The sequence below is a fragment of the Melanostigma gelatinosum genome, assembly GCF_949748355.1.
Source record: "Melanostigma gelatinosum genome assembly, chromosome: 5".
NCBI lineage: Eukaryota > Metazoa > Chordata > Actinopteri > Perciformes > Zoarcidae > Melanostigma > Melanostigma gelatinosum.
In genome coordinates, this window is record NC_136638.1 from 6,206,524 (window position 1) to 6,223,345 (window position 16,822).

At 41.3% G+C, this 16,822-nt stretch overlaps 1 protein-coding gene across 1 annotated transcript; it reads left to right on the plus strand.

Moving 5' to 3' along the window:
- The first annotated feature begins 382 nt into the window (after positions 1–382).
- LOC306777224 (protein NLRC3-like) lies at positions 383–7,140 on the plus strand. Its single transcript, XM_079268259.1, is given in 8 exon segments — positions 383–412; positions 1,263–1,819; positions 1,821–1,826; positions 1,830–3,133; positions 3,517–3,690; positions 4,503–4,679; positions 6,293–6,339; positions 6,436–7,140. Coding segments are annotated over 7 exon segments (2,817 nt in total). The 5' UTR covers positions 383–412; positions 1,263–1,267; the 3' UTR covers positions 6,993–7,140.
- Positions 7,141–16,822: the final 9,682 nt, after the last annotated feature.

A 16,822-nucleotide genomic window follows, 5' to 3' on the forward strand; every position in this document is an offset into this window, starting at 1 on the left:
CGTGCCGCTGTGTTGTGAAATCCTGTCATGTTTATGACAACGCACTATTTATGTTTGGATGGACCCCATTATAGAACCATGTGGAATAATTGAATGAAAGAATAATTGTAGCTAGAAATGAAGAATAGTTTGTGGAGCTACAGCTGTGTTGACAATGTCCCACAGCGATTACACTCCAACTAATCATCAATCCCAGACACAATGATGTAACCTACAGCACATAACACAGAAACATGTTTTACACCTGAAGAATGAATACAAACAAATTACCAATCAGGGTTAACTTGAAGATAAGAAATAGGTAATAAGTCAAAGTGATGAAATAACACATACTGTAACTTCTCTCACACAGAGGATGCTGATGTTGGAGAGACTTTAGAGAACAGAGGAACATCCTCCTGTCAGAGCGAAGGTAAAGCTGCTGTATTCTCTGGTTAGTATGGAAGCCCTGAGAGAAGAAAGTCTGCTAAATGTTTTCATAAATACCCTCTGTGAGAGACATTATGACTCAAAAGAAGCATTCAATTCAGTTCCCTGGAAGAAAATGACCAACAAGGTGTTTAAAATGTACAAGTTTCATTTTGTGGAGTTTGAGTGAACATCATCAGACCTGCAGCACTTTCACTTCTGCAGCTACAGCAGGAAGTTCAGTCCTAACTTCTGACATACACATGGATACACATGTACTGGTTGAAGTGGTTTTAATGCTGAGGCCCCGCCCCCCCTTTGGAAACACTATTATATGTTCATTTCAATATCATATGTCAGAACTAGGTTGAGGGTGTGGTTCTTCATTATTATTAATATGATTAATTTAGGCTGACATGTTCTTGACACAGCCAGGTTTCAGTAAGACAAAATTAATCTACATCTGATATCTAAGAGTCTACATGTGTAGAGCTCCTCTTCTACTTATTCTTCATTGTTTAAGTGGCAGACAGTCTCTATGGGGTTTAGGATGGGTAGCTGCTCTAATGGAAGCGTAGAGAAGCGTTTCAGAGTGCAACTCTGCTTCCTGGTCTCAACTCTGGGTTTTCAGGGATTAAGTCCACCAATAAACTCGTTCAGATTTCTCCATCTGCACCATCCAAAGTGGGATGAATGTCTTCTCTTCTAATCAGACCAGACAAAAGGCAAGGACACGTTTTATGTTAATCTGATGAAGACAGTCCTTTAGCAAAAGACCATTTGTGTTCTGCTCCTCCAACTGTAGACAAACAATCTAATAATAGTTATATTTGTCATGTTTGTGTTCAATACAGACGAGATGGTTCTGGGAGTACACATCTCATCTCACCAACAAACGCTTCAATCACGCTTTCAGGATAAGTTCATGTGTGTACAACAGGCGTGGTTGGAGAAGAATGATGAGATACCTCTAGATGAGATCTACACAGAGCTGTACATCACAGAAGGGGCTGACATACACATCAACACTCAGCATGAGTTCAGGCAGATTGAGGTGAAGAGGACGACGCCAGCAGATGAAGAGAAACCAATTCAACCCAGCGACATGTTCAAACCCCCGTCTGGAGGAGACAGAGCCATAAGAACAGTACTGACCAATGGAATCGCAGGTATTGGAAAAACATTTCTTGTGCGCAAGTTTGTGTTGGACTGGGCTGAAAAAAAACACAATCAAGATGTGCATCTCATTTTCCCCTTCACCTTCCGTGAGCTGAATATGAAGGACGAAAAGTTGTGTTTGGCAGAGCTCATTCATGAATGTATCCAGGAGACCAAAGACATCAAGACAGAAGCTCTTAATGACATCTTCACATCTCTGCAGTCATCAGGAAACACCAACTACAACAAGAGTGGACAAGTGAACAAGAGAGGAATTCAAACTTCTGTTTGTTTTGGATGGACTGGATGAGAGCCGCCTTCCTCTGGACTGCTCTACCAGTAAAAAGCCGGCCATTAAATTTCGTGTGACAGAGTCCACCTCAGTGGATGTGCTGCTGACGAGCCTCATCAGGGGGGAACTGCTTCCGTCTGCTCGCCTCTGGATAACCACACGACCTGCAGCAGCCAATCAGATCCATCGTGATTTTGTTGGCATGGTGACAGAAGTCAGAGGGTTCACTGACCCACAGAAGGAGAAGTACTTCAGGAAGAGGTTCAGAGATGAGGAGCAGTTCAACAGGATCATCTCCCACATCAAGACCTCACAAAGCCTTCACATCATGTGCCACATCCCAGTCTTCTGCTGGATCACTGCTACAGTTCTGGAGGGTGTGATGAAGACCAGAGAGGGAGGAGAGCTGCCCAAGACCCTGACTGACATGTATGCAGAATTCTTGGTGTTTCACACTTATCAGACAGAAGAGAAGTATGACCAAAAAAAGTTCAATCAGTACATTACATCATTAGCAAAACTGTCTTTTCACCAGCTGGAAGCGGACAAACTGATCTTCTCTGAGAAAGATCTCAAAGAGAGTGGCATTGATGTCAGTGAAGCCTCAAAGTGCTCAGGAGTGTTCACAGAAATCTTCAAAGTGGAACTTGGGATGAAGAATAAAAAGAAGATGTTTAGCTTTGTCCATCTGAGTGTTCAGGAGTTTCTGGCAGCACTCTACGTAAGAATGAAAGCCGTTAACAGAAACGAGAACGTGATGTCGGAGCCAGGGCAAACCTTTGGCGATAAGGTGCAAATGATTTTCAGCAAAACATCTATAACAAAGGTCCACAGGTTTGCTATTGACAAGGCCTTGAAGAGTCCAAACGGACACCTGGACCTGTTCCTCCGATTCCTCCTGGGTCTTTCACTGGAGACCAATCAGGCTCATCTAGAAGACCTACTGAAAATGAAAAGTAGCTCACAGACCAATCAGGAAACAGTCCACTACATTAAGAAGAAGCTCAAAGAGAATCTGTCTCCAGAGAAAAGCATCAATCTGTTCCACTGTCTGAATGAACTGAATGATCGTTCTCTAGAGGAGGAGATTCAACAGTCCCTGAGTTCAGGACGTCTCTCCACAGATAAACTGTCTCCTGCTCAGTGGTCAGCTCTGGTCTTCATCTTACTGACATCAGGAAAAGATCTGGATGTTTTTGACCTGAAGAAATACTCTGCTTCAGAGGAGGCTCTTCTGAGGATGCTGCCAGTGGTCAAAGCCTCCAACAAAGCTCTGTAAGTACCCAGATAACTGCCTTTAATAGCTTTGTCACATGAGCAGAGTAGTTCTCAACTCATGAAAGTCTTCTGTTGCCAGATTTGGTAAACAACCTGATTAGTTGATCAATTTAAAAACATGCAAATTGTTTCTTAAGTTCCATTGCAACTCCACAGATTAATGCAGCTTTGAAATTTAAAAAATGTCACTTTGTTCTTTTATGACAAAAATTTATTTGGGATTAGGATCCATTAATCACTGTTAGATTCCAGTAATAGACACAATAAAAAGCAAAAATCCTCTCAGCACCTGACACTCTAATCCTCGAAATGTTGTATTTTACATTGTAGAAGAAAGAAAATCGGTATTGTGTTTGTCTTCATCACTAACTCTCCTTCAGGCTGAGTGACTGTAATCTGTCAGAGAGAAGCTGTGAAGCTCTGTCATCATTACTCAGCTCCCCGTCCTCTAGTCTGAGAGAGCTGGACCTGAGTAACAACAACCTGCAGGATTCAGGAGTCAAGCTGCTGTCTGCTGGACTGAAGAGTTCATCCTGTAAACTGAAAACCCTCAGGTCAGGTTTAACAAAATGGTGAACCAGAACTTTATGGTGTATTGTTATCAGTCAGTTACACCTTTTAATTCATGACAGTACTGCCTACCTAAATATAAGTGTAAGTTATATGAAATGTGGATGGAAATGTTTTCACACAAATGCTTTACATGTTTTAGGTTGAGTGGCTGTAGTGGCTCTTCTGCCAGCTATAGAGACAGATATTTATGAGAGTTTTGTGGAGCTCCTTTTTAACCTCAGCACTCTATGATTCTCTGTGATGTGTCACATAGAGTTCCTAGTGAAGCTGGTTGATTCTTAAAATATATTTTAGTGATCTATAGATGTCTGCTGTATATCCGTGATGATGAATAGAGTTTTGCCTGAGACTTAGCCACCTTTTGAGTACAATATTTCTGCAGACTCTGCCACTCTGCTCTGCTCTTCTTCTCTGAGGTGCTAGCATTAGCATGAAAGAAAGAGACAACTGTTAGCCGAGACATTTACAATATGAACTGGAGATATAGATATATTATTGACTTTATATTGTGACTTTGTTGATTTAAATATATCTGTTGCTGCTCTACAAACAACATTAAAGAAAAATAACTGAATATCAATGAGAGTAGCTCCTAGCAGTAATAAAATCTCCACCTGAAGGCCACCGTAGTTCTCTACACACTTGTAAAGGGAGGAGTGAGCTGAGGGGAAATAGTTGGTTGCAACCTTCAGCTCACTACTAGATGTCACTAAATCTTACGCACTGTTCCTTTAAAGGTGCAACGTGACTGAAAGAGTGGATGAAAGTTAATGTAATATAATTGTGTCTCCAGCCTGTCAGGCTGTCTGGTCACAGAGGAAGGCTGTTCTTCTCTGGCCTCAGCTCTGAGATGCAACCCCTCCCATCATCTGAGAGAGCTGGACCTGAGCTACAATCATCCAGGAGTCGAAGGAGAGAAGCTGCTGTCTGCTGGACCGGAGGATCCAAACTGGAAACTGAAAACTCTCAGGTATGATGAGACAACAAGAGCTCACAGTCTGTTGTTTCACAGTCTGATAACAGTGAAGACAGTAGCTGATGTTCTGAGAGTCCCTGTCCCCACTGAGATGGACCTGCTCACTAACATCAGACCAGGATCTGGTGTTGGTCATTTATTGATCATTCTTTCTGACAAATATGGTGTCAAAGTGTTGATAGAACATTTTACAAACTTCTCAAACTTCTCAAATTTAGTTGACCTTGAAAACCTAATATTGACCTAATATTTTAAGATAAGAACAAATCAGATAGAACTTTATTCATCCTGAAGTTTCATTAAATATTACAACAGAAGAATAAAGAAACTATAGAATATTAAAATAAACATATTTGATCAATAGAATGACATAATATAAGACATGAAATTGAAATATTTGACATGATACAGTGTTTCCCTAGGTTTACAGCTTACGGGGGGGGGGGCACCGACACAAACACAAAGGAATCATGTGTTCATGTGTTTCTTTTAATGACAGCAGTCAATATAACAACTGAACTATTATCTGAACTGTACATTGAATTAAACATCGGAACATTTCTTTTTATGACAATTATCAAAGTGTGCCGCTTTTGTCATTGCACCATCTCTCTGGGCTTCTGGAAGAACATCTCCAGAACCTCTTGATGTGGGAAGTCAGAACCATCTGAACCATTTATTGAGATCCGCATGCAGGCTGAGGATGGTCTCTGTATTTTATCTATCTATCTAATATGTTTATTAATTAATTAATTAATTAATGTATTTATTTATTATTGTATTTATGTATTTATGCCGTCTGTAAATAAGATCAACAACATAAGACTGTTTCGTGTGTTTAATAACAGATCACAGTGTAGACCTGTTCTATAGGAAAGGAACCATAAATTACTTCTGTTGTGATCTGAAGCTACATAGAAAATACAATAAAACTGAATTAACCTGACCTTCAAGGGGGGGGCGGAGGGCCTAATATAATGGTTGGGGAAACACTGAGATGAGGTTATTATTGTTGTAAGTGTGCGATGGTCCAGCGGTCCTTCATGCAGAATAGGGAGGAGTTCAGTTTGATGGCCACAGGTAGAAAAGACTGCGGTTCTCCTCGGTGGTCTCGGTCTACGGCCGAAGGGGCTCTGAAGTGACTTCAGTGGGACGTTCGGTGGCTGAGAGGCATCGTCCAGAACACTGAGACGATTCCTCAGCATCCTCCGCTCTGAAACCTCCACCACAGAAGCAGCTCTCCTGATGAGCTTATTGAGTCTCCTAGCATCAGCTGCCTTCACCCTGCTGCTCCAGCACACTACAGAGGAGAAGATGACGCTGCTCAAGCTGCTTTGAGCCCCTAAAGCTGATGCTGGGTCTGATCTTATGGGACACAAGCTGTTGCTCATTGTAAAGCTGAATCCAAGATACAAACCTCTCTGTTCAACACGGACTTGAACAACTTTTGGTCTCCACTTTAAATGAGATTTAATCCATTTTTACAGCTTGTGTATAAAATGTGTTTCATAACTGCAGCTGTTTGTCTGAATGGAGGATCTGAGTGAAGGTTGATGAAGATCAGTGATGATGATGAAGCTTCATTCTGATTCTGTTTCTTCCTCCAGGGTTGAACATGCTGGAGTTCAGAGGCTGAAACCTGGTCTGAGGAAGTGTGAGTGTTCACTTTGATTCATGAAGTCTCAAATAAACCCATCAGCTGTGTTTGATGATGAACTGATGCTGTTTCATGTCTCCTTCTCTCCTTCAGATTCCTGTGAACTCACAATCGACACAAACACAGTGAACAGAAACATCAAACTGTCTGACAACAACAGGAAGGTGACTTGGGAGAAGGAAGAGGATCAGTCATATCCTTATCATCCAGACAGGTTTGACTACTGGCCTCAGCTGCTGTGTAGAACTCCTCTGACTGGTCGCTGTTACTGGGAGGTCGAGTGGAGAGGAATAGTTTATATATCAGTGAGTTACCGAGGAATCAGAAGGAGAGGAGACAGTGATGACTGTTGGTTTGGAGGGAACAATCAGTCCTGGAGTCTGTGCTGCTCTGGTGATTGTTACTCTGTCCTTCACAATAAGAGAAGGACATGGCTCTCCTCCTCCTCCTCCTCCTCCTCCTCCTCCTCCTCCTCTGGTAGAGTAGCGGTGTATGTGGACTGGCCTGCTGGCTCTCTGTCCTTCTACAGAGTCTCCTCTGACACACTGATCCACCTCCACACCTTCAACACCACATTCACTGAACCTCTTTATCCTGGGTTTGGGGTGTGGTCCAGGTTTGGTGGTTCAGTGTCTCTGTGTTCTGTGTAGGAGGGAGAGTCTCCTCCTCTGTAAAAACTCACTCTGCTGACGATCAGATTCAGATCAATAGAACAAAATATAATCAACAAATAAATCTATTTTAGATATTATTATGGAGAAAACAATCAACCTTTATTGATCCCTCGGTGAAATTCATAAATTAATAATTTAGTACTTTTACTTTCATTGTGAATGCAGGACTTTCAGGTTTCACTACTTTTAACTTAAAGATCCGTTGAAGACTTTTGGATGAATGAACATAATATTAATAAGTATATTTTCATCATCACTTGAAGATAAGAATCGTTGTGTTTCGTTCCCTTAGAATGAGCAAAAGTGATGATTGTGTAATTGATGAAAACACTAGAAATCTTTGTGTTTGATGAACTTCAGGTTGGGCTCTGATGTTTCCGTTTTCATCACTTTGTTCACTCGAGAGGACAAAATCATTCCAAAGATGTCCTCATGAAGCTGAACTCAGCCTTTGTAGGATCCAGAGTGCGTTCTCCCTCCACTGGGACAAGAGTAGGAATATGTCTTCATCCAGCTTTAAAGCTCAGTTATGGAGTTGAGCTTTACTTTACTCTCACATCTTATTCTCTCAATAAAAACAAGTAGATTCTATTGTTTCAGATAAAATCAGGTTCCACACATTTATGCAAATAGATCATCACAAACATGTAACCTTAGACAAATGTACATATCATTTGACTGTGTAGAAATGTGATTCCAGTTCATGTGAATGTGACGCGAAATATAAAGCAGTGACATGTTGAACCAGAATCAGGTGATTGTTTGACTCTACTTGATAGCATTATTCTTGAAACAGAGGGAATACTAATATGTGGAGGTGACTTTAATATTGTCATGAATAGTAGTCTAGACACAACAAACAATAAGAAAAACTCCAATCATGTCACAAAAACGATCAATACCGTATTCAAAGAATTTGGTATAGTTGATATTTGGAGAGAACTGCATCCCACTAAAAGGGACTATACACACTACTCTGCACCTAATAAAAGTTATGTTGGAATTGACAATTTTTTCATGAATGAAAAGGACATGTATAGAGTTATGGAGTGTGAAATTGGAGCAGCAGACGTGTCGGACCACTGTGCAGTTTATCTTAATGTCAAGCTAAAACCACAGGACACAAAAATGTTATGGAGGTTAAATGTTGGAATACTAAATTATAAGTCCGTTGTTGAGGAGAGCAAAACAGAGATTAAAACATACCAAAAAGAAAATGACAATGGAGAGGTTAATCCTGTGAGACGCTCTTAAAGCAGTTATGAGAGGGAAACGTATTGCTAAGACAGCAGCTATCAAGAGAGCTGAAGAAGAAATATACAAGAAGGAAAAACTGCTTGAAATCTAACAACAGCACAAAAATAGCCCTGACTCGACACTGCTACCAAAAATTAACGAAATTAGAGGCAACATAGATAAGCTACTAACTACAGAGATTGAAAAGAAAACAAGATTTCTTAAACAATCTTACTATGAGGTGGGACCCAAAGCAAATAAACTACTGGCAAAAAGACTGCAAAAACAACAGGCAGAAAGGACAATCCATAAGATAAGGGATACGGTTACAAATCAAATAGTCTATGAACCTAAGGAGATTGAAACCATTTTTAGGAACTATTGCCAAAATGTGTATAGCCAACATCCATCCGCTGACAAGGACCAAATTAGAACTTTTCTAGAGACACTGGACCTACCAGTAATTGGGAAAGACCAGAATGACCTTTTGACTTCACCCATTACAAAAATAGAAATAGAGAAAGCTATGGGTAGACTGAAAATAAATAAATCCCCTGGCACTGATGGTTTACCAGTGGAGTGGTACAAAACGTTTAGTGAACTACTTCTACCAATACTTGAGCCGCCATTTAACTATACGCCATGGTGAACTCCCACCATCCTGGAAGGAGGCTGTAATAACAGTGATTCCTAAGGGAAAGAACAGTGATATATCACTGTTCTTTCCCTTAGGAATCACTGTTATTACTTATCACTTATAAGTGAAAGGAATGCTCACTTGGGTTGAGATCAGGTGACTGACTTGGCCATTGAAGAATATTCCATTCCTTTGCCAAAAGAAGCTCTTGTGTTCTTTTCACAGTATGTTTTAGGTCATTATCCATCTACACTGTGAAGCGCCGTCCAATCCGTTTTGGAGCATTAGTCTGAAACTGAGCAGATAGTTTAGCCGTGAAGATCTCAAAACTCATCCTGCTGCTTCTATCAGCTGTGACATCACCAATGAACACCAGTGACCCAGTTCCATTGGCAGCCACACATGCCCATCCAAAGCACTGCCTCCACCATGTTAGACAGATGATGTGGAATGTTTCGGATCATGAGCCGTTCCTTTCCTTCTCCACACTTTTTCATCTGTCCAAAGAATCTTTTTCCAAAACTGGTCAGTCTTTGTCAGATGTTTTCTGTTAAAGTCTAATCAGGCCTTCCTGTTCTTCAGTGTCACCAGTGGTTTGCACCTTGTTGTAAACCCTCTGCATCTAGATTCATTCACATCTTGATTGTAGACTTTAACAATGACACGCCTACCTCCTCCAGAGTATTTTTGACTTCGGTAGATGTTATGAAGTGTTTTTTCTTCACCAAGGAACCCCAATCTTTTTAACCTAATAATGGCCTCCTTCACTTGCATTGACACCTTTTTGGTCCGCATGCTGAGAGTTCCAAGGACCAGCTACCAACTGCAAATATAACATTTTGAATCCTATTATCGGCATCATTTGCCATAAAATAATGACAGAACAGGGCACATCTGGCCATGAAACCGTTTGTCAGAGAATTGTCCAATTACTTTTGAGCCTCTGAAAATGTGGGTGGATGTGTAAAAGTGGCTGTAATTCCTAAACGGTCATTGTGATTTTTTTGTTTCATCCATTCAATTAAAGCTGAAAGTCTACACTTCAACCACATATTGACAGATTAGTTTCAAATCCATTGGAGTTGTGTAAATAAGCAAAATTAGAAAAATTGTGTACTATTCCAAATACTTATGGCCCTGACTGCACATCAGCATGACAGACAATACAACATGAAACCTGGCTGGTGTACAGTGTAGCATCTACAAAATAGCCATATATACGAAGGCAGACTGACTGACGTAGTTATAGATGGAGATGGTCCAGAAGACCACTGTTTTTCTGTGAAGATGGAGGTTTATTTTTGAAGTGACGAAATGCGTGTAATGAGCGTATATTGACACGCCGTCACTGAGACGTGCAAGACTGGTGCTCGGGATAGGTAGAGCGGCACATTTTGGAGCTTAATGCCGCTGACCAAGCTGCATTTGCTTGATGCCTCGGTGTGAGAATGTGTTGCTCTTGCAGAGGACCATCTGTCAAATACTCGCTGGCTTTTCTTGGATTTTGCAGTGGTGGACATTTCTTCATGCTGTCAAAAGAGTTCTGCTCAGTCACCTGTAGGTTTTTTTTTAAACTGCATAGCTGGTGGATCTCTCAGTCATTTCCTCACATTCGTCTCTTTGAAAGTCTGTCAGGTCAAACAACAATTCAGCCGGCCCATTGCTTTCTGGAGGGACACCAAACTGCTAATGTGACTGGCTCTGCCCCAAAGGCACTGAAGGGCAGATGGCCAATCACTGACATGTTTTAGTTAATATGGATCCACCCACATTCGGCTACTTGCTCTTAGATTGCTTGCACACATGGACACGGGCAAACACGAGCAGTAGCTCTCTCTCCGTTACTAGTGTCACACACACACACACACACACACACACACACACACACACACACACACACACACACACACACACACACACACACACACACACACACACACACACTTGGCTGGCTCCCTGAGATCTATTTAACACATTCTAAATGGGCCAGACTTGGCAAAGTTTAAGAGAGATCAGATAGAGACTGGAGCAGAGGAGCCTGAGCCAAAGTGACCCCCCGGATGCACAGAACATCTGGGGTACAGCTAACTGATTAGCCACACGAACAGTGCTAATGACCATGACCATTAGGAAGTGATCAGTGTGGGATCTCAGTAGAATGCTGAATGTCTATGAGCAGCAGTCATTTTACTGTTACCACTTAATTTTAAAGCTACTGTCACTATAGTTATGATTATCATTGTTTTATGGTACATTTGGTGACTATTGAAGGTGCTTATCTTAAAATAGGATTTGCAAGAAAGGGCACCATATTGTGATTGTATTGCCTACTTCCCCAGAGAAAACCTTTTGTCATCCGAAAGGAAGAGGAACCATTATATTGCACTCTTTAGCTACCGTAGCTGTTAGTGACTCTTGTCAATGCCAACAGACACCTCTCTCACACTGTGTCAGTGAGCCCACCTGCCTAAACCTGTTAGTTAACATTAACTCAGAACAGCTGCAGGCGGCAGGACACATGACTGAGGCCCCGTTTACTCTTTTCACTTCAAGTGTCCTGAATCGTATCTTTTATCTGGATACAGAACTCTTTCATTCACTCTTAATCGCGTACTGTGACTGCACCTGAAGCAGTTTGTTACAAGGCTAACAGTTTAGCTAGCATTAGCTAGACGACAACAAACCATAAACGCAAACACGTGTAGGCCTATGAATCATATTGATGAATTGCTGATCCAATAGATATCTCTATGAGTAGTAGTGTGCAGGAATCTAGTTTCTTTGAAAACATTGAGGTAATTTCTAACCACAAGAATGACAAACACTTGTTTAGCATTTAGTGCATTAAATAGTTAGAAAACTTTTTTGACAAAGCAATGCAATTGAGGTGCATTTCCGTCTTCTGGTTTGGCGCTAATAAACTCTGCTTCAGTGTCGTTTGTTCAGGAGTTGGCGCTGTAGGCTGTATGGCTGTAATCCGCCAGTAAACAGAGTAGAAGTAGACGTTGTGGAGAGAGGTCTTGAGGAATTTGTTTCCATTGGGGAAGTTTTAATTGTCAGCTTCTATTGGTCATGTTGCATGCTGTCCTGAGACAAAGACAAGCCAAGACTAATGTGAGTTAAATGTTCGCTATGTCTGAATTCATTCGGCAAAGGGGTTTCCATATACCATTTATCAGATCAGCTCTTTTTAAATTGAGGTTGTTTCGTTGGGTTTTGCCAATTCCTTTCAGCTTTTCTAATGGGAAACTTCTAAATATGCAGAAAAGCATGTGAAGGGAAACAATGTGAAACATGAGATGTTAAAGCTTGTCAGTGGAGTTTGTGATCCTTAGTATCACTGTGCAGCTGTTTTTTTATGAGATGGTTTCCATTGTCTTTGTATTGTGCACAAGCAATAGTCCTGCCAATGCTAACACACTATTCCACTGATCTACAGGTGGCTGTAATGTGTCACGATATGCAGCAATAAGCCAACACAGGCAGAGAGAAAAAAGTACCCATGGATGTAAACAATGCTGGATTCAAAATACTTTTACAAAATCAGCTTCGAAAATGTTTTATGAGCAAGGAACTGCTTTCCACACATGAAGTTCTAGCGTAAGTTCAGCCAGGAAGACTATACTCTTTTATGCCTAAGCCCGTAGTTTATTTCTCATTATTTCCTTGCAGTCTTTGCTCGGGGCTGTCAATCATGATATCAGCTGTTTAGGTCAGCTGGTCTCCTTTATCCAATAGCACAACGAAACAATTACCGTACATTAGCCTATCATCTTGCTGCTGTCTCGATTGTCTCTCTACCTTTGGTGTGTTCATGCTGCTGTTACGCACCCCTCCATCTCCCCATCTCCGCCCCATCTTCACAGATTCATCAGCTTCATCAACTCTCATTTAGGGGTGTAACAATACGCGTATTCGTATTGAACCGTTCGGTACGAGGCTCACGGTTCGGTACGCATGACGAACCGAACAATACGTTTGAATAAAAAAAAAAAATTGTAATGTTTTTTTTTAAAACCTTTATTTAACCAGGTAGTCCCATTGAGATTAAAATTCTCTTTTGCAAGATGTAAGTAACAATGCAAGATGTAAGTAACAATACATAACATTAAGGAGTAGTTTTTGTTTTTAATGCTTGTGTTGCTAAGAAGATACCCCAGAAAATGGGTCACTCAGGTATAGTTCCATCATTGTTCAAAGTCAAAGAATAACTTTATGATGTTAGTTGTAATGAATCAATATATTTTAAATTCATCAATTGATTCTGCTCCACATCTACAGTATTCTTTCCGAAGAAAATCCACACTCTTGGAGTACAAGGCATCTCTTGATGAGGGGAAATCATTTTTTCACACTGACCACCAAGGATAGGAAAATGAAATGAATGAACAGCATGCAACTAACCAAGTTGGGTAACAAGTAAAACACAAGCTATTAGAGCAATGGTGTAGACTGATTAAACTTGTGTTGTGAGATGGACGACTGAAGGACGTGGCTGGAAACACATTTGGTGTAGATGGGGTGAAGAATACAGAGAAGCTCGTGCAATGTTCTGTCAGAGCTGTGAGGATGGTCAGAGTGTAAGTGGTCTTGCATAGTGTTAGATCCTGGGGTACTTCTGGCCCGATACGGGGCTGCTTACTGACTCAGCTCTCTATTAAAAGATTGTCGAGCTGGTGTTCTTGCGAGGGAACTCGCCTGGCTCTGCTAACTGCCGTTACTCCCGACGTCTACCCTGCTTCCTCCGGTCTGAGTGCACTCGGCCGAGAGGCCACCCTGACCCCGGGCGCTCCTACCAGTCGCGTCGGTTATGGCAGCTTCCCTCTTCTGGATCCGTGCTCTTGGTAAATGCCAGGTTAGGTTTTAACGGCTAGGATTACATCTAAAACCGTAAGGGATTGTTAAGTGGATTCGGTCTCTAGGATAACCTTACAGAACTCAGTTGTTAGACATACAATGGATTTAACTTTTTACTGCCACTAGGAACTTTTACGACTTAAGCAAATAAATGCACTTGAGAAATTTACTTTAAATGCAGATTAGATATTTATTGCAGGTTATATTTAGTTAGTTAGCAAGGGTTAAGCTACAGCTCACATAAAATGTTACTACTCTTGATTCGTTATCTTAATTTTCTTCTTTTAGATTATACTCATTAGTTTTAGAGTCCTCGAATACTTCAGTTACGATCGTCCGTATCTTCTTCTCAGAGCGTCTGGACGGCTCGTGTAGAAATCCCAGCCTGCGTATTGCAAGCATCTCCTTTTATCCTTGATTTGGGCTGTCTGTTCCCCCCCCTCCTATTCTGAACACATGATCTTCATCCCACCCTTATGTGTGTGTGCTTATGTATGGAAAGTACCAGAGTTCTCCTCTTGCTTCTATGAGTCATCTCTTGCAACAGACTTTGCTGCCGCGTGTCTGTTTTTCCGACCTACGCCCAAAACATCTGTTCCTGACTCACTGTTTCTGGAAGGTTCCATATTCCCCAAAACTTCTTTCATACACACACTTTTCACGTCTCAACTCTGTTGCACAGATCATTATTATAATCAGTTTTTACATTTGTTATATAATGATCATAAACCTTATCTTTTGATTACACTTTAACTATTGATTTCTGAGTATACGCTTCATGCCTTTATATCCTGACTTTCCCCTGATCGTGTAGCATGTATCCAAGGCGGCTTTCTCTGGGATCTCAACTCTTCTCGACAATAGCCAGAGGGTCGGCTGCACCCATTATCATATTCATATATTAATCTGAAAAGTGAAGCCAATGCGGAGGTGTCTTGAACTTGGATTATTTTTACTGGCCCCAAGTATAAAAATAAGATTATATGGAAGTCTATGAGAAAGATTTCTCTCTTGATTTATTCCCTCAGTAAACATTGTAAACATGAGTTTATGGTCTCAATCTCTAGTTTTGAGTCTTCTTCATTACAGCATGATGTTCATTTCGTACATTGTGGTCCATTTAGAGCCAAACAGACCATAAAGCAGAGTATGCTTCAGGGCGGGTTTACTGTGATTGACAGGTCACTACCAGAGCCTTATACGGTGTCTTCAAGTCACTCCTCCACAATCCAAATTTGCTCACGTCCGTTCACTGATTGCAAAAAGCCAAGATGGCGAAGGCCAAAACCCTTAACTCGAGGCTTCAAGACGCCAGTCCACAAACTGTGTTGTCACGACGACTTTGTCCACTTGGTATATACAGTCTATAAAGAAATGTATGGCTTGTTTGTAATTCTTTAAACCAATCACAATGTTCTAAGCCCAGGATGCAGAGACGGTGCCTTTGCAAAATAGATAGCAGAGAGACTGGAAAGGCGAAGAATGCCGCGTGAAATATGCAGTTTATGGCAGACTTATGCCCACAGTGAATATATGGTGAGTCAGTCTAGTCATGGGGTTAACTGGGATGGCGGTAAGTATGCATGTAGTGAATGTTCTGTGGAGGGAAAGATCTCCTCACAATGAAAGTGGAGCAGGCCAGCACACGTGGACTGATAGCTTTTCAGTCACACGGCGCTAAAAACGTTACCGAAACTGGTTTACAGTTAAAAGGATTTAATCCCACTGATGCAAGTACGATTACAGTTAAACATTGGAGTACATACTCCTATGAAATATTACAATATTAACCCACTTTGGAAAAAACTACCTCTGGTCCCAGGACACAGCCGTCCCAGGCAACCACACGCTAAAAGAGGCAGAAAAACACTTCTATCCCCGCCCACATATTCGTTCGCGACTCCTCCCCTTCCGTCTATCTCAATTTCTATTGGCTAACTTCTCTATGCACTTCTGTAAACGCCTATCTCCACAGCTCTCTCTCCCTGAGCAGCAAACACATTCAATGATGGTCAGTCATTGTTTAATCCCTCTATGATAATCCTTCAGTATAAAAGTTAAACTTCTGCAACTTTGGCAGAAGCTTCATATCTTATTAGCTACTAATCCTAAAACACTTTGTTTATCTTAATTATGCATTCCCAATACACTTATGATTATGACTAATTATGAATTCTTAATTATGAATTCTTAAACACTTTTATTATATCTACTAAACAGTTCTATGCTCAAATTTCTTACAGTTCCAAGCTTAACAAGGTGTAAATATGCTCTTCAATTAGACATTTGTCCATTTGTCCAATTTGGGGGCGCACTGGGTTAAGAGGTCATCTGGGAACCGGAAGATCAACGGTTCGATCCCCGACTGGGACGTGTCACGTGTTGAAGTGTACCTGAGTCATTGGCAGCCCACTGCTCCCTATATACAGGGATGGGTCAAATGCAGAGAAAAATTCCCCCTCAAAGGGATCAAGATAGTATAAATTCTATTCAATAGGATGGGATTCTCTTGGTGCAATTTTGGTGCATTGTGTCCATCCTGACACAGAATGCCCCAAAACTAAAATTGTGGAGATTTCACACTCTAGCACCTACTCGTCTCACAAAGGTTTGCCCTGTGAAGCACCATTAGAAACTTTAAGTCTTTAAGAGCAGAGAATTTAGCAAAACTCCTCACAATCACCCTCCGACGGGTGAACTTTTGAACTCCACTTTAAGAGAGAGAACAGGAGGGCCGCTCAGGAGACGGATGATAGGCTAAGGTGGCAACATAAATTCACATAAGCAACATAAGGGTTAGGAGCATGAGATTGGCGATATTCTCACTCTGTTTTTAATGCCGAAGAAGGGGTCAGAGCACTCCATTTTTAGTCCCGACATGTCTCCTCTGCAGATATGAAGAGAGAGAGAGAGCGAGAGAGAGAGAGAGAATAAAACCGAGCAAATGAAAGATATGGAGGACAGAGAGAAATCGAGAGCGCACAGCGGGAGACAGCTGGACAGAGGCCACGGACTGAGAGAGTGATAATAGAGAGGGGGACGGAGTGATGAGAGAGGAGATATAGACAGCGTACAC